Source organism: Hemiscyllium ocellatum, chromosome 9, assembly GCF_020745735.1.
Source record: "Hemiscyllium ocellatum isolate sHemOce1 chromosome 9, sHemOce1.pat.X.cur, whole genome shotgun sequence".
Taxonomy (NCBI): Eukaryota; Metazoa; Chordata; class Chondrichthyes; order Orectolobiformes; family Hemiscylliidae; genus Hemiscyllium; species Hemiscyllium ocellatum.
The window spans coordinates 27,979,355-28,000,578 of NC_083409.1; the positions used below are offsets into that span (position 1 = coordinate 27,979,355).

General features: G+C 42.7%; 1 protein-coding gene across 3 annotated transcripts in view; it reads left to right on the top strand.

Moving 5' to 3' along the window:
• klhl20 (kelch-like family member 20) overlaps positions 1-21,224 on the top strand; it is a 95,126-nt gene that overhangs the window by 27,470 nt on the left and 46,432 nt on the right. For all 3 annotated transcript variants that reach the window (XM_060830091.1, XM_060830093.1, XM_060830090.1), the window contains exon 2: positions 7,014-7,587. In XM_060830091.1, the coding sequence (XP_060686074.1) occupies positions 7,045-7,587 (543 nt within the window). In that variant the 5' untranslated portion in view covers positions 7,014-7,044. The remainder of the gene's footprint in view (positions 1-7,013; positions 7,588-21,224) is intronic.

Here is a 21,224-nt window from a genome sequence, read left to right on the forward strand (position 1 = left end):
CATAAAAAAGGTAGGACAGGACATAGTAATACAGAGCTTGGTTTGGTAGTGATCTTGCTGGCATTTGATTTCAATTCATTGTAAGTGATATATTACAAAGTTGAAGGAGACTTCTGCTGCACATGGTGTGTTGAATCACTCATAAATATGTATCCAGGATAGTCCAACTCCAAAATGTCAATGCCTCAAAGCAGTTGCACATTTATATGGATGGCCAGAGTCTAAAGTATGATCCCATATCAACGTTTTTTGCTCTTATGGCAATATCTGAAGAAGACAGCAGCATCAGTCCAAAACCAGAAAATATCTGAAAGTGATGATTAGGTTATTGCAGAGCAAGTGCTGCTTGATAGCACTGTTGATGACTTTCATGACTTCTCTGATCAAGAATTCTTTTTTAAAATCAAATGCCACATTTGCAATAGTGGAATTTGAACTGGGATCTCAAGAATATTATCTGAGTCTTTGGAATTTGTATAGACTTTTTAAAAATTGGATTACATCTGTATCACTAGGCCATGACCTTCCTTGAGATAAAATGAATAGTAATCAGAAACAGAAATTGCTTGAAAAACTCAGCAGGTCAGGTAGCATTAGTGGAGAAAGCAGATTTAACATTTTGAGTCCATAACCCTCCCTCCAGAAGGGAAAAGTTCACTTTGCTTTCTTGTCACAGATGTTGTTGGACCTGCTGAGTTTTCCCAGCAATTTCTGTTTTCATTTCTGATTTCCAGCATTCACAGTTTTAAAAAAAAATAACAACAATTTGCTAGAACATTCTATCTGGGTTAGAAGTTTGTTTTATGTAGCCTTTACCCAGGAGGTGAATGGATATTCTAGGCTGGTCAATCTAAAAATCCCATGGTGTGTCATAAGAGGAGCAGTGATCGAGGCTAACATTCCTTCTTCAATTAACACCACCAAAAAAACGGTTAACTGGGATTTTTCCTGCAACTTGTGGGAACTTCTGCACGAATTAGACTTAAAGTTTTTGAGAAATCCTGGGGCTGAGAAAGAGATGCATCATAAACTCCCAGCTTGGCGAACAGAACCATAACAACGAGCACCCGAGTTACAAATCTTCTCCCAAACTTTGAATGAGAAAGATGTTAGTACTGATGGCTTGGTCTTGAGATCTGTGCATCCTTTAACTGCTCAGTAACAGTTCAATATCCAATATCTTCATGGGCCAATTAGATAAACATACCATACTATGTTGAGAGCATGGAAGCTAGAAGTACCCAGAGTTGATTCCTGGGCAATGCGTAGCTAATCCTGGCTGGAAGAGTAATTGGTTTTAATCCTCCAGTGCAGCATAAAGTAGCTTGCTGATGCTAACATGTATTCAGAATGATGACTACAGAGTTACAAGAGAGTTTTGTGAATTTTAACCCAATGGAGTTTGCACCTTGAAGAGAATGAAAAAATATGGTTGAAGCCTTTTTAAAAATATGTCCCATCATCTCTCTTCAACATAGAATTATGTGCAATAGATCCAAATGTTTAGCAGGTACCAGTTGATAAGTGTGATGAGAGATTCTTTTTCCAGTCTCTCGCTTAAGCCGCTCTTGAGCAGGACACTGAAATTTATGGATTGAAATTAGGTTATATTTACTTTTGCTTGTTTCTTTTGCACAACCGTTCCTCATTGTGTAGGAGCATTTAGGTCTAGTTGGCATTTTAACAAGGACTTTTTAAAAAAAAATTTGCTCATGGAAAGTGATAATCGCTAGTTGGACGACCATTTATTGCATATCCCTACTTGCCCTTTAGAGAGTGGTAGTGAGCCTCCTTCTTGAACCATTGCAGTCCATTTGGTGTAGGGGCACCCCCAATACCATTAAGGAGGGAGTTCCTGGATTTTAACCCAGCAATACAGTAGGTGGTACAGTGGCACAGTGGTTAGCACTGCCGCCTCTCAATGCCAGAGATCCAGGTTCAATTCCCACCTCAGGTGACTGACTGTGTGGAGTTTGCACATTCTCCCCGTGTCTGCGTGGGTTTCCTCCGGGTGCTCTGGTTTCTTCCCACAGTCCAAAACTGTGCAGGTTAGGTGAATTGGCCATGCTAAATTGCCCATAGTGTTAGGTGAAGGGGTAAATGTAGGGGAATGGGTCTGGGTGGGTTGCGCTTCAGCCAGTCAGTGTGGACTTGTTGGGCTGAAGGGCCTGTTTCCACACTGTAAGTCATCTAATCTAAAAACAAAACTCCGTGTTTAATTGTTTGCTGTCATTCACAACTGGATGTGACAGGACTGCAAAGCTTAGATCTGATCCATTTGGTTGTGGAAATGTTTAACTATGTTTGTCACTTGATACTTACGCGACCTAGCATGCAAGAAGTCCTGTCTTGTCACTTCACCAGGTTGACTCCTCATTTTTTAAGCATTTCTGGTGCTGCTCCTGCCATGCACTGCTGCACTATTTGTTGACCAACATTGATCGTCTGGCTTGATGGTGATGGTAAAGTGGGGGATATTCAGACCCATGAGGCTGTAGATTGCATTGGAGTATGATTCAGCTGTTGATGGCCCACAGTGCTGCATGAGTTACTAGATCTGTTCAAAGTCCATCCCACTTAGAACACCTAGAGTGCCACACAACATGATGGGCAGTTGTCTCAATGTGAAAACGGGACTTTGCAAGGACTGGGCAGTCATTATTCTTACCAATACTGTCATGGGCAGATGCAACTACAGTGCTTTCTCCAAATGCTGCTCAACATAGAGGAGTAGTGATTCATTATCTGGGGTGGTGTATGTCATTATTAGCAGGAGAGCATTCCTTGCTGATGATGCCATGAGACTGACTCTGGACTCCATGAAAATGTTGAGGACCTCGAAGGCAACTTCATTTTGACTGTATGTTCATGCTGCGAGCTCTGCTGGGTTGTTCTGGTGGTGGGACATGACACACCCAGAGATGGTGTTTTGTTGCATAGGACTTCATATGTAAGGTATGATTCTGAAAGTATGATGATGTTAGGTTGTTGCTTGATTCATTTTGTGAGAATGATATATTCCTCCGCTTTTCTATTATCATCAAGGGATCAATGCTGGCTCAACGAAGAGTGCAAGACATCTTGCTAGGAGCAGTACCAGGCACGCCTAAAAATGAGTTGTCAACCTGGTGAAGCTATAAACAGCATAAGCAAGAAGTAATAGAGCCAAGCAATTCCAAAACCAACAGATCAGATCTAAGTTCTGCAGACCTGCTGCATTCATACCAATTATGTCAGGCTGTTGCTTGATTTGTCTGTGAGACTGTTCTCCCTGTTTTGACACTGGTTCCTAGATGTTAGTAAGGATGATCCTGTCGAGCTCAACAGGACTTTGTTCACCATTGTTGTTCTGGTGCCTTAATCGGTGTCAGGTGATCCATTTGGTTTCATTTTCTCTTTCCTTTCTGATGGTTCATTATAATTGAATGATTTGCCAGGCATTTCAGAGGGCAGTTAAGAGTTAACATCATTACTATGGATCTGGAATTTCATATAAGCCTGACCAGGTAAGGACAGCAGTTTCCTTCCCTAAAGGATGTTAGTGAACCAGTAGGATTTTTCTGACAGTGGACAGTGATTTAAAGGTGATCATCTTAATTCCAATAAAATATTCAATTTTTATTGAATTCAAGTCCCACCATTTGCCATGGTGAGACTTGAACCTGGGTCGTTGGGTTATTAGCCAGTACTACCAGGGGAAAGTGAGGACTGCAGATGCTGGAGGTCAGAGTCGAAAAATGTGGTACTGGAAAAGCATAGCCAGTCAGGCAGCATCTGAGAGGCAGGAGAATCAATGTTTAAAGCATAAGCTCTTCAGGAATGAGGGGTGACCCAAGGGGGCTAAGAGATAAATGGACGAGGGATAGGGCTGGGGGCAAACTAGCTAGAGATGTTATTGGTAGATAAAGATGGAGGTGAAGGTAATAGGTTGGAGAGGAAGGTGAGCAGATAGGCGGGAAGGAAGATGGACAGGTAGGATGGTTCAAAAAGGTGGTGCCGAGTTGGAAGGTTGGATCTGGGATAAGGTGGTGGGAGGGGAAATGAGGAAACCGGTGAAATCCACATTGATCCGTGTGGTTGGAGGGTCCCAAGGCATTCTTCCTCCAGGTATTGGGTGACTAGAGTTTGGTGGTGGAGGCAGCCCAGGACTTGCATATCCTTGGAGTTGGAGAGGGAGTTAAGGTGTTTGGCTGGAGGGCGGTGGGGTTGTTTAGTGCGTGTGTCCCAGAGATGTTCTCCGAAATGTTCTGCAAATTGGCATCCTGTCTCCCCAATGTCGAGGATACCACATCGAAAGTAACTGACACACTAGGTGATACGTGTGGAAGTACAGGTAAATTTCTGTCGGATGTTAAAGGATCTTTTGGGGCCCAACCTCACCATCAAACCAGCAGACAAGGAGTGCACAGAGGTAGTTTGGCACACCGATCTTTACACCGCTGAAGCCATGCGCCAACTCGCGGACATCTCTTCCTACTGCCCCCTCAATCTTGACTTCACCTCCCAGACCATCCACAACCTCATCACCTCAGGGGATCGCCCACCAACAGTCTCCAACCTCATTGTTCAGGAACCCTGCATGGCCTGATTCTAATTCCTATAAAATTTAACAAACCTGGTTGCCTTGGTCGACCCATTGTCTTAGCTTGCTCCTGCCCCACTGAACTTATCTCTGCATATCTTGATACTATCCTGTCCCCCTTGGTCCAGGATCTCCACATACATTCAGACCACCACCCACGCCTTCCAGCTCCTCTGTGACTTTTGTCTCCCTGGTCCCCAACGCCTCATCTTCATTATGGACATCCAGTCCCTGTGCACATCCAACTTCCGTGATGAAGGCCTCCAAGCCTTCCGTTTCTCCCTCTCCTGCCAACCCAATCTGTACCCTTCCACTGACACACTCATTCGATTGGCTGAACTGGTTCTCATCCTCAACAATTCCTCCTTCCACTTCCTCCAGACCAAAGGGGAAGCCATAGGCACCCACATGGGCCCCAGCTATGCCTGCCTCTTTGTCAGGTACGTGGAACAGTCCAACTTCAGCTACACCATCACCATTGGCCACCTTTTCCTCTGCTCTGCTCTCCCAGGAGGACCAATTCCACTATAGAACATTCGAGATGGCTTCCTCCTTCAAAGACCACAATTTCCCCTCCCATGTGGTTGACAATGCCCTCCAGTGCATTTCTTCCACTTCCCGCACCTCCTCACTTGACCCTCTAATCGCAATGACAGAAACTCTCTCGCTCTCACCTTCCACCCACCAACCTCTGGATGCATCGCATCCTCCTGCGCCATTTCTGCCACCTACATACAGAACCACCACACGGGATGTATTTCCCTCTCCACACCTATCTGCGTTCTGGAGAGACCATTCCCTCTGTGTCTTCTTGTTAGATCCACACCCACCACCAATCCACCCTCCATTCCTGACACCTTCCCCTGCCACCGCAAGAAGTCCAAAACCTACGCACACGCACACGCCCCTCTCATCTCCGTCCAAGGCCCCAAAGGAGTTTACCTGTATTTGCACACTATGTCTGTTGCTCTTGATGTGGTCTCCTCTACATTGGGGAGACAGGACACCAACTTGTGGAATGTTTCAGAGAATGTCTCTGGGACACACACACGAAACGACTCCATCACCTTGTGGCCGAACACTCCCCTCCCACTCCGCCAAGGACATCCAAGTCCAGGGCTGCCTCCACTGCCAAACTCTAGCCACCCGATGCATGGAGGAAGAACGTCTCCTCTTCTGCCTTGGGACCCTCCAACCACATGGGATCAATGTGGATTTCACCAGTTTCTTCGTTTTATCACTATATCCCAGAACCAACCTTCCAACTCGGCACCGCCCTTTTGAACTGTCCTCCATGCCCATCTTCCTTCCCACCTATCCGTTCCACCCTCATCTCCGACCTATCACCTTCACCCCCACCTTCATCTACCTGTCACATTCCCAGCTACCTTCTCCTTAGCTCTTCCCATTTATCTCAACCCCCTAGGGCCACCCCCACATTCCTGATGAAGAGCTCATGCTTAAAATATTGACACTCTGCTGCTCAGATGTTGCCTGACTGTCTGTGCGTTTTCAGGACTACACTTTTCGACTAGCGACTATACCACAAAGCCATTGCCTCCACCGTAAGGAATAAGATTGGTCATTGTTAGGGTTGATGAAGCTCATAGTGGTAGATATGAATGGCAGTTGCTCTCTAACTACTTGAAAAACAACTATTATATAATGTGCAGATGGAGTCGAAATATCAAATCACTATATTAATGACATTAATAATAACAAACCTCCTTTTTTAATTTATTTCTTTATGTTATTGTGATGTTATTTCTATTGCCTATATTTGCTCTGCACAACTTCAGTAATTGTGATTATCAATAGAGTGCCAAATAATTTTGGGAAGTTAATGTGTTAACTGCAATACCTATATTAACTCTTTTGTAAGTCACTGATACAATACAGTTTGAGGACATTAAAATTCATTCCTCTTAAGCTTTGTCTTTTTTTCATTTTCTCCATGTTCCCTTTCTGCAACTGGAGAAATGAGAAGGCTAACATGCTCCAAGACTTCTCTATCAATGTTAAACCTGAATAGCTGCGCTGGTACTCAGTAGTAAAGTGGGTTAGTTTTGTTTCTCTTATGTGCCAATCACATTGAGCAGCATTCCCAGAGCCAACCATTACTTTTCTCCCATTCCTATTCCTCTGAGGTTGCCCTGTTGATGCTGTAACTTGGTGCATTGGGTTTATGATGCACCAATAAACCCAATGTCATAGAATGGGTTTATTGGTGCATCATAAACCCAATGCACCAAGTTATAGAATGATGCAACATCTTAGCTCTCCTGGGTAGTCCTTTGTATTGCATGACTGTAATGATATGATGGATTATCATTTCAAATTGAATGGTTAACTTTTTTTAATATAGGGTAACCTGTACATAAATAATGTGTACATTGAGGCTCAACTGATTTCCTTTGCCTTCTCCTTTCAGGTGCATCAGTGCTCGACCAGTAGAGGTAGGAATGGATGTGACTAGTCGATGTACACTTGGTGACCCCAACAAACTGCCCGAGGGAGTACCACAACCGGCCAGGATGCCATTTGTATCAGATAAACACCCTCGGCAGACTTTAGAAGTGATCAACCTCCTGAGGAAGCACCGGGAACTTTGTGATGTGGTGCTAGTTGTGGGTGCAAAAAAGATTTACGCACATCGAGTGATTCTATCAGCTTGCAGCCCCTATTTTCGAGCAATGTTCACAGGTGAGCTTGCAGAAAGCCGGCAGACAGAGGTGGTGATCCGTGACATCGATGAACGTGCCATGGAGTTGCTGATTGACTTTGCTTACACCTCTCAGATAACAGTAGAGGAGGGGAACGTACAGACCTTGCTGCCGGCTGCCTGCCTCTTGCAGCTGGCTGAGATCCAGGAAGCGTGCTGTGAGTTTCTGAAGAGGCAACTTGATCCATCCAACTGCTTGGGAATCAGAGCTTTTGCGGACACCCATTCCTGTAGAGAACTGCTGCGGATTGCTGACAAATTCACTCAGCATAACTTTCAAGAGGTGAGAGATTATGAAAAGAAACAAAGGCCTGTGATGCCAGTGTAATTAAACTTAAGCAATTTGAGCAATGACCTTCATGGGGCTGCAGTAGTTCTATTAATCTAGATTTAATGATCGTGTATTTGTGATGCAACAAATGTAGATGTTATGTATTTGATGTTAGAATATTGAACTTGTTCAGTTTGTTTTTTTGAAGACTAACTGGGGCAACACAGTGGCTCAGTGGGGGGTTAGCACTGTTGCCTCACAGTGCTAGGGATCTGGGTTCGATTCCTGCTTCGGGCGACTGTCTGTGTGGAGTTTGCACATTATCCCCGTGCCTACATGGGTATCCTACGGGTGTTCCAGACTCCTTCCCCCCTCCCCCCCTCCCCAATAATCTAAAGGTGAATTGGCCATGCCAAATTGCCCATAATGTTTAGTCAGGGGAAATGTAGGGGAGGGGGGGGAATTGGTCTGCGTGGGTTACTCTTCAGAGGGTCGTTGTGGACTTGTTGGGCCAAATGGCCTGTTTTCACACTGTAGGGAATCTAGTCTAAACTAATTTTTTTTTCAAAAAAGAAAATTGTTATTCCTTGGAAATTACTTGAATGTTACAGAATTAACATGAACTTTACCATGCGCTTATTGATTTATTCAACAATCTTTAGTGATAGTGAAGCTATGGGGAGACAGTGGCCTAGTGGCAATTCAATGGAGATGTAGGTTCAAAACTCAACATGGCATCTGGTGGAATTTGAACAAGATGAATGAATTTGGAATTAAGAGTTGGCAATAGTGACCATGAAGCTTTATTGATTGTAAAAATCATCTGATTCATTAAAGTATTCATACGGAAAGAACTTGCTGCCCTTACCTAGTATGATTTGTAAGTGATTCTAGATCCACAGCAATGTGGTTGACTCTAAACTGCCCTTTGAAATGGCCTAGCAAGACCTTCTGTTCTATCAGACTTCCACAGAATCATCAAAAAGAATGAAAATAAATAAGAAATGAAGAATAAGGAATGAAACCTGACATCATTCTAGGCACTGTAAATGGCAACCGCAAAACTAGACCTATTGTTCCTATAATGTCCTCCTTACAAATGTTTAATAAGGATATTATTAAATTTGAGAGTTCAGAAAAGATTTACCAAGATGTTCCTGTGAATGGTGGATTTGAATTATAAAATAGGCTGATTGGGCTGGGATTTTTTTTTCACTGAAGCATAGTAGGATGAGAGATGAGCTTATACTGGTGTATGAAGTCATGAGAGGCACAGATAAGGTGAATAACAAAGGTCTTTTTCTTAGGGTAGGGGATTTTAAAACAAGGGCCATATTTTTAAGGTGAGAGTTAAAGATTTTAAAATGACATTGGGACAATCTTTTTACACAAAAAGTGGTTCGTATGTGGCGTGAACTGCTCAAGAGAGTGATGAATCCTGGTGCAGTTACAATGGCTAAGAGACATTTTGATAGGTACTCAGTTGGTGGTATTACTATGACATAGCAAGACTGGGTCTGTGGCAAATGGTGAGGTAACCAACAAAAAGCCTAATTGACCTCCTCCTCATCATCCTCATCCTATTGTTTAAACATCTGTCCATGATTGTGTTGATAGGAGTCACATTTGCAGTCATTTTTGGTCAGAAACACCAAATGGATGATCCATATTGGCCCCCTCTTGAGGTCCTCAGCTCAACAGGTACCAGGTTTCAGCCAATTCAATTCATTCTATGTTGATATCACTGATTGCTGAAGGATAAGGATATAACTTTCTGGCAACAGTTCTGAAGGTTTGTGCTCCAGAAATTCTGTTTCCGTACAGCTACAACACCGGCAGCTATCTGGGAGTTTGGAAAATTGCCCAGGTATATCCTTTTCAAAAAAAGGAAGATAAATTCAATTCTATTCCTGTGGATCTATGCTATCATATTACTCTACTCCGAATCATCAGCAGAGTGATGGAAGGTGTTGTAGATGGTCCTATGAAGCAGTACTTACGCATCATAGAGTCATAGAGATGTACGGCACAGAAACAGACCCTTCGGTCCACCCCATAATCTGCTTAATGATAATCAGTTTAGGTTCTGCTCAGGCCACTTAATTCTGACCTCCACAGCATTGATCCAAAAAATGGGCAAAAGACAACTGAATTTCAGAGGCATAGTGAGATTGACTGCCCTCAACATCAAAGTAGCAATTGTCTGAGTGTGGTGTCAAGGAGTGACAGCAAACTGGAATCAATAGGAATCAGAATACTCTCCATTGGTTTGAATTCTCCTGAGCACAGAAATTCCTTGGGGTAGTGTTCCAGGCCCAACCATCTTCTATTGCTACATCAGTGAACTTCCCTCCATCATGATAAGTTTAAAAACATTATTTGTAGAGTATAGGTTTACTGGTTGAACTAGCATTTATTTCCCATCCCTAGCTGCCCTCAAGAAGATGTAGTGAGCCGACTTCTTGAACTGCAGCAGTCTATTTGGTGTAGGTACATCCTCAATACTTTTAGGGAGGGAGTTGCAGAATTTTGACCAGTGACACTAAAGGAGCGACAATACATTTTGAAATCAGAATGATGAGTGGTATGGAGGGGAATTTGTATCTGGTGGTGTTTCCTTCTACTTGTTGCCCTTGGCCTTCTAAATAATAGTGGTCATGGAATAGGAAGATGTTGTGAAAGGAGTTTTGATGAATTTCTGCTGTGCACCTTATAGATTGTACACAGTTTCTACTGTGCATTGGTGGTTCATGGAATGGTATCAGGTAAATAGACTGCTTTATTCCGCTGGCTGTCAAGCATCTTGAGTATTGTTGGAACTGCATCCATCCAAGCAAGTAGGGCGCATTCCATTAGTCTCCTGACTTATGCCTCCTAGATGGTGGATAGACTTTGCAGACTTAGGAGATGAGTTATTCACTACAGGACTCCTGGTTTCTTACTTGTTCTGTTGCCACCATATTTACGTGGGTCTTCCAGTTTAGGTTCTGCTTATGGTCACAATTCAGTCCTATTTGCAAACTATGCATACTGGAGCAGTTTTTGTCCATGTGTAGCAAGACCTGGACAAAATAAAAAATGCTGTTAAGCAGGGAGAAGTAAAAATCCAAACAGTGTGAGGTTGCAGAACTCGAAGATGCAGAGAGATGCAGGTATCCTAGTGTATGAATCACAAAAGATTAGTAGGCTACAGCAAGTGAATGAGAAAGCTAATAGAATGTTGCAAGGCAAATTGAATCAAGTAGAGAGGTAATGCCTCAGTTATACAGGGCTCTGGTGAGACCAGATCTTGTGCATGTAATGGACACTGTAGTTACGGAAGGATGTTAAAGGTTGAAAGCAGTTCAGAGAAGGTTTCCTAGACTAATACTGGAAATAAAAGGATTGCCTTATGAGGAAATGCAAGACAGTATTCTGTGGAACTTAGAAGAGTCGGAGGTGGCTTAATTGAAGTGCGTAAAATCCTGAGGGAACTTTGCCAAGTGGGTTAAGTTGGAGGAGAATTGAGAACCAGAGATCGCAATGTAAAATTAAGCACCCTTTAAAACAGAGACCCTCTTTCGAGGGTTAAAATGTTTGGAATTCCCTTCATCAAAAGGCAATGGATGCCGAGTTTTTACATATTTTTAAGGCAGAGCTGGATAGATCCTTGGTTACTATGGGAATGAATGATTATTGGAGATTGTTTGGGCAGCATGGTGCATCAGTGGTTAGCACTACACCTCACAGCACCAGGAACCCAGATTCAATTCCAACCTCTGGCAACTGTCTGTGTGGAGTTTGCACATTTTCCCCGTATCTGCGTGGGTTTCCTCCAGGTGCTCTGGTTTCCTTCCCCTGTCCAAAGATTTGCAGTTTAGTGAATTGACCATGCTAAATTGCCCATAGTGTTAGCTGCATTAGTCAGAGGGAAGTGGGTCTGGGTGGATTACTCTTTGGAGGGTCAGTGTGAACAAAGGGTCTGTTTGCACGCTGTAGGGAATCTAATCTAATCTAATATGGAGGAATGTAGAGTTGAGATTAAAATCAGAGCAGCTATGATCTTACTGAATGACAGAGCAGGCTCAAAGGGGCTGAGTGAACTAATCTTATTCTTTGTTCAAATATTTGTATGCTACACGTAAGTGCCATACAATGACCACCTCCACCAAGAGACAATCTAACCATGCTCCCTTGACATCCAATAGCATTACCTTTGGTGCATCTACCAATGCCAACACACTGGGGTTACCATTAATCAGACACTGTACCAGACAAGTCATTTAAATACAATGGCTATAAAAGCAAGCCAGAGGCTGGGATATTTGTGGCAAGTCACATTCTGACTCTTCAAATCCTGTCTGCCATCTAGAAAGCTCAAGATAGGAACATGTGCAACTGGACAACACAAAATACTCCACACTATCCATTAGCACACTTGATTGGCATCCCTTAACATTTACTTCTTTCACCATGTTGGAAAGTGATTGCATTGGGTACCATCTATTAGATAAGTTGCAGTAACTCACTATGAACGGCATCTTCAAAAGTTGTGTATCACCAAGAAGTACAAGAACAGTTGTGCGAGAGCATCACGACCTGTAGGGTCTCCTTCAAACCACATGCCAATCCTTTGCTGTTGCTGGGTTAAAATCATAGGAATCTGTTCCTAACAATTGTATGGGTGTACACCCACAATTTGTAAAAAGATTTTTTTTTAAAAGAACCGTCAGCTTGATCCTGATGAAGTGTGTACGTTTGTCTTTCCTGTCAGTTTCTTTCAAGGGAAGAATATATGTGTTCTTCATTAGTACTGTAAAAAGGGCAGGTAACTTACTTGAAATCTTTTATGAATGGTTCTGTCACTCCTGAATGCTACTCCACCAATTTTTGCTGACTGGGAACTCAAGTGGCAAGATCTAATTGTAGCTTTCATTTTTTGTGATGCTGTCTGCTGCTGCTCCAAACTACTGTGTTCTTTTCTCATGCATGTTTCTATGATGCACTATTATTGACATGACTGTGTCCTTGATTTCCTATTGAATTTCCAGTCTTGGGTACTTTTCATTTTGTCTTTTTAAGGCAGTCATGGGTAAAGTCATATGATTTTCTGAATTGAGAAAGGAAATTAAAATCTATGACCCTCTGGCTTATTGGGTCCCTTCAAATAGTTGAGAAATAATTTCTTTAGTATAATATGTCATATTTTATCTGGATTTGTTGATTTGAGTAATGTTACAGCGAAACCTGAGAGACTGATTTGGAGACTAGCTCAAGGGAGCATGTGGTAGAAATCATTCAAATCCAATGAGCACCTGTTTTAGGGTGCAAGGCATAGAAATATAAGGTTTGTTAGAAATCACAAAGTGTCAAATGAACCTGAATAACTTCTCTTTCTGTGCTGTTGATTTGAATTTGTGGAAAGTGATCAAACTTTGAGATTACAGGGGTACTTGTATTTTAGGCTTCAGCAGTGTGAGCAAAATAGTTTGCAGCATTTGTTTTTGATCAAAAGTACTGTTCCACTGCATACACAACACAGAAACAGGCTGTTTGGTCCAACTCATTCATGCCGACCAGATATCCTACATAAATCTAGTCCCATTTGCCAGCATTTGGCCCATATCCCTCTAAACCCTCCCTATTTATCTAGCCATCCAGATGCCTTTTAAATGTTGCAATTGTACCAGCCTCCATCACTTCCTTTGGCAGCTCATTCCATTCATGCACCACCTCTGTATGAAAAAGTTGCCCCTTTAGTCCCTTTTAAATCTTTTCCCTCTTGCCTTAAACTCTTTAGTTGTGGACTCCCCCAGTCCGGGAGGAAAAGACCTTGTCTATTTACTCTATCCATGCCCCTTATGATTTTGTAAACTTCTATAAGGTCACGCTTCAGCCTCCGACATTCCAGGGAAAATCACCCCAGTCTATTCAGTCTCTCCCTGCAGCTCCAATTCTTAACCATGGCAACACCCATGTAAACCCTTTCTGAATCTGTTCAAATTTCAGAACGTCCATCCTGTGACAGGGAGATCAGAATTGCGTGCAGTATTCTAAAGGTGGCCAAACCAATGTCCTTAAAAGCCGCAACATGACCTCCCAACTCTTGCACTAAATGCACTGACCAATAAAGACAAGCATACCAAATGCCACCTTCACCATCTTGCGTACATCTACCTTCAACTATGAAACTGGACTTTAAGGTCTCTTTTGTTCAGCGACACTCCCCAGGACCTTACCATTAAGTATATAAGTCTTGCCCCGATTTGCCTTTCCAAAATGCAGCACCTCACATTTATCTGAATTAAACTCCATCTGCCGTTCCTTGGCCTATTGGCCCAATTGATCAAGACCACGTAGTACTCTGATATAACCTTCTTCGTTGTGCATTACACCTCCAATTTTGATGTCATCTCCAAACTTACTAACCAAAGCTCCGATGTTCACATCCAAATCATTCATATAAATGATGAAAAGCAGTGGACCCAACACCAATCCTTGTTGCACAGCACTGGTCACAGGCCTCATACGGAAAAGCAACCTTCCACTACCACCCTCTGTTTCTACCTTCAAGCCAATTGTGTATCCGAAAAGCTAGTTCTCACTGTATTCCATGTGATCTAACCTTGCTAACCAGTCCACCATAGGAACCTTATTGCAAGCCTTACTGAAGTCCAGTAGACCAAGTAAACCACTTTGCTCTTGTCAATCCTCTTCATTATTTCTTCAAAAACTCAATCAACTTTCACGTGCGCAAAGCCATGTTGACTATCCCTAAACAGTCTTTGCCTTTCCAGGTACATATAAACGCTGTCCCTCAGGATTCCTTCCAAAAACTTGCCCACCACCAGTGTCAGGCTCACTGGTCTAAAGTTCCCTGGCTTTTCCTTACCACATGTTTTAAATAGTGGCACCACATTAACCAATCTCCAGTCCTCCGGCATCTCGCCTGTGATTATTGATGATACAAATATCTCAACAAGGAGCCCAGCAATCCCTTCCCTAGCTTCCAACAGAGTTCTAGGATACACCTGATCAAGTCCCGGGGATTTATCCACCTTTATATATTTTATGACAACAAGTATCTGTAATGTGGACATTTTTCAAGATGTTGCTATTTATTTCTCCACATTCTCTATCTTCCATATCCTTTTCCACAGTAAGACTGATGCAAAATACCCATTTAGTATCCCTGCCATCTTCTGCAGTTCTACACATCGGATCTTTAAGGGGCTCTACTCTCCCTAGTTACTCTTTAGTAATTCTAGGATCCTTAATGTGTTTGTAAGATCCTTTTTGGATTTTCCTTAACCCTATTTGCCAAAGTTACCTCATGTCACCTTTTTGCTCTCCTGATGTCCCTCTTAAGTATATTGCTGCTCTTATACTTTTTTAGATAATCACTCGATTTCTGTTGTTTATACCTGGTCTGTACTTTCCTCTTGTTCTTGATCAAAACCTCCATTTCTCTGGTCATCCAACGTTCCCCATAACTACCAGCCTTGCCCTTCACCCTAACAGGGACATACTCACTCTGGACTCTCATTATCTCATGTTTGAAGGCTTCCCATTTTTTAGTCATCCCTTCACCTGTGAACATTTCCCCCCCCATCATCTTCTGAAAGTTGTGGCTCATTACTGTCAAAATTGGCATTCCTCCAATTGAGAGCTTTAACTTTTAGATCTGGTCTATCCTTTTCCATTGCTATTTTAAAACTAATAGAATTATGTTCACTGGTCCCAAAGTGCCCCCCCACTAACATCTCAATCGCCTGCCTTGCGTTATTTCCAACAGTAGGTCAAGTTTTGCACCTTCTCTCTTAGGTCCATCCACATACTGAACCAGTTTTTTTTGGTCACACAACAAATCCCTCTCCATCCAAGCTCTTAACAGTATGGCAGTCCCAGTCTATGTTTGGAAAGTTGAGATCTCCTAATATAACCACCTTATTATTCTTATAGATAACTGAGATCTCCTTACATATTAGAATGGCACGGTGACTCAGTGGTTAGCACTTCTGCCTCACAGCGTCAGGATCCCGAGTTCGATTCCAGCCTCGCGCGACGTCTCTGTGGAGTTTACACATTCTCCCCAAGGCTGTGTGGGTTTCCTCTGGGTGTTCCAGTTTCCTCCCATCATCCAAAGATGTGCAGGTTAAGGGTAAATTGGCCATACTAAATTGCTCATAGTGTTCAGGGGTGCGCAGGTTAGTTGCATTGGTCAGGGGTAAATGTAGGGTAGGGGAATGGGTTTGGGTGGGTTACTCTTTGGGGGGTTGGTGTGGACTTGTTGGGCCTAAGAGCCTGTTTCCACACTGTAGGGATTCTATGATGACAATAGGAAGGTTTATAGTGTAATCCCTTTCTTATTTCTCAGTTCCACTCAAATAACTTCCCTGGATGTATTCCTAGGAAATATCTTCCCTCAGTACAATCATAATGTTATCCCTAATCAAACATGCAACTCCCCCTCCTCTCTTGGCCCCTGTTCTATCCTTCCTATACCTTGAAATATTAAGCTGCCAGTCCTGTCTATATCTCAGCTATATCTCTATAATTGCTGTGATACCCCAGTCCCATGTTCCGAGCCATGCCCTAACTGTGAGGAAGGCATATGGTGTACTGGGCTTTATTGGTAGAGGAATTGAGTTCCGGAGTCCTGAGGTCATGTTGCAACTGTATAAGACTCTGGTGCGGCCTCATCTGGAGTATTGTGTGCAGTTTTGGTCGCCATACTATAGGAAGGATGTGGAGGCATTGGAACGAGTGCAGAGGAGGTTTACCAGGATGTTGCCTGGAATGGTAGGAAAATCTTATGAGGAAAGGCTGAGGCACTTGGGGCTGTTCTCATTGGAGAAGAGAAGGTTTAGGGGAGATTTGATAGAGGTGTATAAGATGATTAGGGGTTTAGATAGGGTCGACACTGAGAACCTTTTACCGCTAATGGAGTCAGGTGTTACTAGGGGACACAGCTTTAAATTAAGGGGTGGTAGGTATAGGACAGATGTTAGGGGTAGATTCCTTACACAGCGGGTTGTGAGTTCATGGAATGCCCTGCCAGTAGCAGTGGTGAACTCTCCTTCTTTATGGTCATTTAAGCGGGCATTGGATAGGCATTTGGAAGTTATTGGGCTAGTGTAGATTAGGTAGGATTCGGTCGGCGCAACATCGAGGGCCGAAGGGCCTGTACTGCGCTGTATCTTTCTATGTTCTATGTTCATCTGCCTTATCTGTTAGGTCTCTTGCATTGAAATAAATGCAGTTTAATTTATCAGTCCTACCTCGTCATCTGCTTTGTTCCTGTCAAACCCTGTCTGTTTGACTCATTCTTTTTCCAATTGTACCAATCTCAGACTGATCACTTGCCTCCCTACCTTCCTGGGATCCCCCCTTCCTCATTTAAATTCTTCTGAACAGGTCTAGCAAATTTCCTAGCCAGTATATTAGTCCACTTTCAATTCAGTTGCAGTCTGCCCTCCTTATGCAGGTCCCTCTGGGTGCAATTTGCCAACCTCCAGTCTTTCAGCACCTCACCTGTGACTATCGATGATACAAAAGAGGCCCAGCAGTCATTTCTCTAGCTTCCCACAGAGTTCTCGGGTATACCTGATCAGGTCCTGGGTATTTATCCACCTTTAACCATTTCAAGACATCCAGCACTTCCTCCTCTGTAATCTGGGCATTTTGCAAGTTGTCACCATCTGTTTCCCTACAGTCTATATCTTACATATACTTTTCCACAGTAATTACTGATGCAAAATGTTCATTTAGCATCTCCCCCATTTTCTTTGGCTCCACACTAAGGCCACCTTGCTGATCTTTGAGAGGCCCTATTCTTGCCCTAGTTACCCTTTTGTCCTTAATATATTTGTAAAATCCCTTTGGATTCTCCTTAATTCTATTTGCCAAAGCTATCTCATGTCCCTTTTTGCCCTCCTGATTTCCCTCTTAAGTATACTTCTATTGTGTTTATACTCTTCTAAGAATTCATTCGATTTATCCTGTCTATACCTGACATATGCTTCCTTCTTTTTCTTAACCAAACCCTCAATTTCTTTAGTCATCCAGAATTCCCTATACCTACCAGCCTTCCCTTTACCCCTGACAGGAATATACTTTCTCTGGATTCTTGTTATCTCATTTCTGAAGGCTTCCCATTTTCCAGCCATCCCTTTACCTGCAAACATCTGCCTCCAATCAGCTTTTGAAAGTTCTTGCCTAATACTGTCAAAATTGGCCTTTCTCCAATTTAGCACTACAACTTTTAGATCTTGTCTATTGTTTGCAGATGTCACCAAAATTGGAGGTGTAGTGGACAGCGAAGAGGGTTACCTCAGATTAAACAGGATCTGGACCAGATGGGCCAATGGGCTGAGAAGTGGCAGATGGAGTTTAATTCAGATAAATGCGAGGTGCTGCATTTTGGGAAAGCAAATCTTAGCAGGACTTATACACTTAATGGTAAGGTCCTAGGGAATGTTGCTGAACAAAGACCTTGGAGTGCAGGTTCATAGCTCCTTGAAAGTGGAGTCGCAGGTAGATAGGATAGTGAAGAATGCATTTGGTATGCTTTCCTTTATTGGTCAGAACATTGAGTACAGGAGTTGGGAGGTCATGTTGCAGCTGTACAGGACATTGGTTTGGCTACTGTTGGAATATTGCGTGCAGTTCTGGTCTCCTTCCTATCGGAAAGATGTTGTGAAACATGAAAGGGTTCAGAAAAGATAACAGGGATGTTGCCAGGGTTGGAGGATCTGAGATACAGGGAGGAGCTGAACAGGCTGGGCTGTTTTCCCTAGAGCGTAGGAGGCTGAGGAGTGACCTCATAGAGGTTTACAAAATTTATGAGGGGCATGGATAGGGTAAATAGGCAAAGTCTTTTCCCTGGGGTTGGGGAGTCCAGAACTAGAGGGCATAGGTTTAGGGTGAGAGGGGAAAGATATAAGAGGGACCTAAGGGGCAACTTTTTTACGCAGAGTGTGGTACGTGTATGGAATGAGCTGCCAGAGGAAGTGGTGGAGGCTGGTACAATTGCAACATTTAAGAGCATTTAGATGGGTATATGAATAGGAAGGGTTTGGAGAGAAATGGGCCGGGTGTTGGCAGATGGGACTAGATTGGGTTGGGATATCTGGTCGGCATGGACGAGTTGGACCTAAAGGTCTATTTCCATGCTGTACATCTCTATGACTCTGTGCTCACTGAACTGGAAGCTTCATTTTCAGACATTTCGTCACCATACTAGGTAACCTCTTCAGTGGGCCCTCGGACGAAGCACCGCCGATGATTCCTGCTTTCTGTTTATATGTTTGGATTCCTTTGGGTCAGTGATATCATTTCCTATGGTGCTGTCATTTCTATTCTTTTTCTCAGGGGCAGTAAATGGGGTCTAAGTCAATGTGTTTGTTGATAGAGTTCCGTTTTGGAATGCCATGCTTCCAGGAATTCTCATGTGTGTCTCTGTTGGCTTGTTCTAGGATGGATATGTTGTCCAAGTCAAGGTGGTAACCTTCATTATCTGTATGTAAGGATACTAGTCAGAGAGGGTCAAGTCATTTTGTAGCTAGTCGGTGTTCATGTTTCCTGGTGGCTACTTTTGTGCCTGTTTGTCCAATATAGTGTTTGTTACAGTTCTTGCACAGTAAGTGCAAGACATCAGTTTGCCTGTTTATATAGGGACTTTTAATGTATTGGTGGGTTTGTGGGCTACCATGATGCCAAGGGGTCTGAGTAGTCTGGCAATCATGTCCCTTCTACCACAGTAGCGATTCCAATGATCCAAAAATGTGAATCCTTCTCCTGCACCAGTTCCTCGACCATGCGTTCATCTGCTCTGTCCTCCTATTCCTACCCTCCCTCGCACATGGCAGTTGGAGTAATCCAGATATTATTACCTTTTGAGGATCTAATTGTGAAATTCCTGCCTAATTTTCTATATTCTCTCTTCAGAATCTCGTCCTTTTCACTTCCTGTGTTGGTTTCAATGTGTACAACTACCTCCTACTGGTCCCACTCCCCTTCAGAAAATTCTGCACCCTCTCCAAGACATCTTTGATCCCGGCACCAGGAAAGCAACTCACTATTCTAATGTCTTGCTGTCAGCCACAGATTCATCTGTGCTGGGGAGCCCCATATCACTACCAGCTTGGAATCTGTGTACCTTTGGTTACATTAGGGTGGTCCCAGTACCAGAAATCTGGCTGTCTGTGTTACATTTCCCTGAGAGTCAGGGTGTGATACTATAAAGGCACAGCTGTTCAGGCAGCATCTGAGGGGCAGGAGAGTCGACGTTTTGAGTATAAACTCTTCATCAGGAATAGAGCCACGTATTTTCCAAAACAGCATATTTGTTTGAAATGGAGATAGCCACAGGACGTTCCTGCGCGGCCTGCCTCCCTCTCCTACCTTTCCTGGAGGTCACCCACCTACCTGACTGTATCTTTGGTTTAATTCCTTGCCTGTAATTGCCATCCATCATACTCCTGTCAATTCCTTATTACCTTTATCTGTCATTCAACGGATCCATGTGATCCAATAGGATTCTCAACCAAACACTCCTCCTACTGACATAATCTTCCACATCCAACAGGAAGAGTACATCACTCTACTGAAGACTATCTTTGCACCTTAACAGTCCATAGACCCAGAAAATAGTAGTTGTAATGGTATTAAAAACACTGCTTCAGGCTAGTTTAGTACCTATGTTTTTATATTTTTAAAAGTTTAATCAAGAGACCAATCTCAATAATAACACAATCAAAAAAACTCTACTCACTATTATAGATTTACAAAAGAAAACCAGTAAGGTTACACTTTAAAATGCCGCTTAGCTGTTCCCCTGCTGTGAACTCCCACACACAGGTTTCTCCAAGGTCAGCTGTGAATTTCGCTATTTGTTTATTTTTCTTATAACAAACTCTGGTGCTCAGAGATACTTGAAAACAGACAACAAAGGCAGCAGCTGGATCAGACAGCAGTGTAGGCTTTTTTCTCTATTTGAATCACCACTATCTTTTTGTCTGTCTGCTTTCTTTTTTAAAGTGCTGTTGTTTTGATCTTTTTCTCCCCCTAAAGTTCCAAAGCAATGCAACAACTTTATAATACCATAATTACTGCTCCTAGAATTTGAGGAAATCCACTGAAAATATCTCAAAAAAAGTAGTTCTTACAGCCACATTTTTATTTCCCATCCTCCATCTTGAATTAAGCAGAATCCTATGGGGTAATTTTTTCTTAAGTGGAGAATGGGAACATGAGAACAAGCGTAGCAATTTTCTGACTTTCCCTGTTGCCATGTTTGAAACAAGAATGCAAAAGGATTTTTTTTAATGTGACCTCTGTTATTTTTCAATTCACTGTGGCATCAAAACTAATCAAAATGATCACACTAAAAGGGAACACAAATCCGAAGTACAACACTAACTGCTGTTTGTGGTGACATGACTGACAATGGGAAATGAAAATGTTGCAATGCCTTTTTGTATTTTGTGCTTTGCAGCTGGTCTTTTCAACACGTTATCAACTTTAGTAGTTTAATTCTCATGAAAAGACTGCATCTAAATATTAAATCTATCTTGTTTGCAAGTATTGGTAGACTGCTTTGTATTTCCAGCAATTTCTGTTCTCAAATGATCCTTGAGTTGTTGAATGTAATTGGGAATGTAATTGGG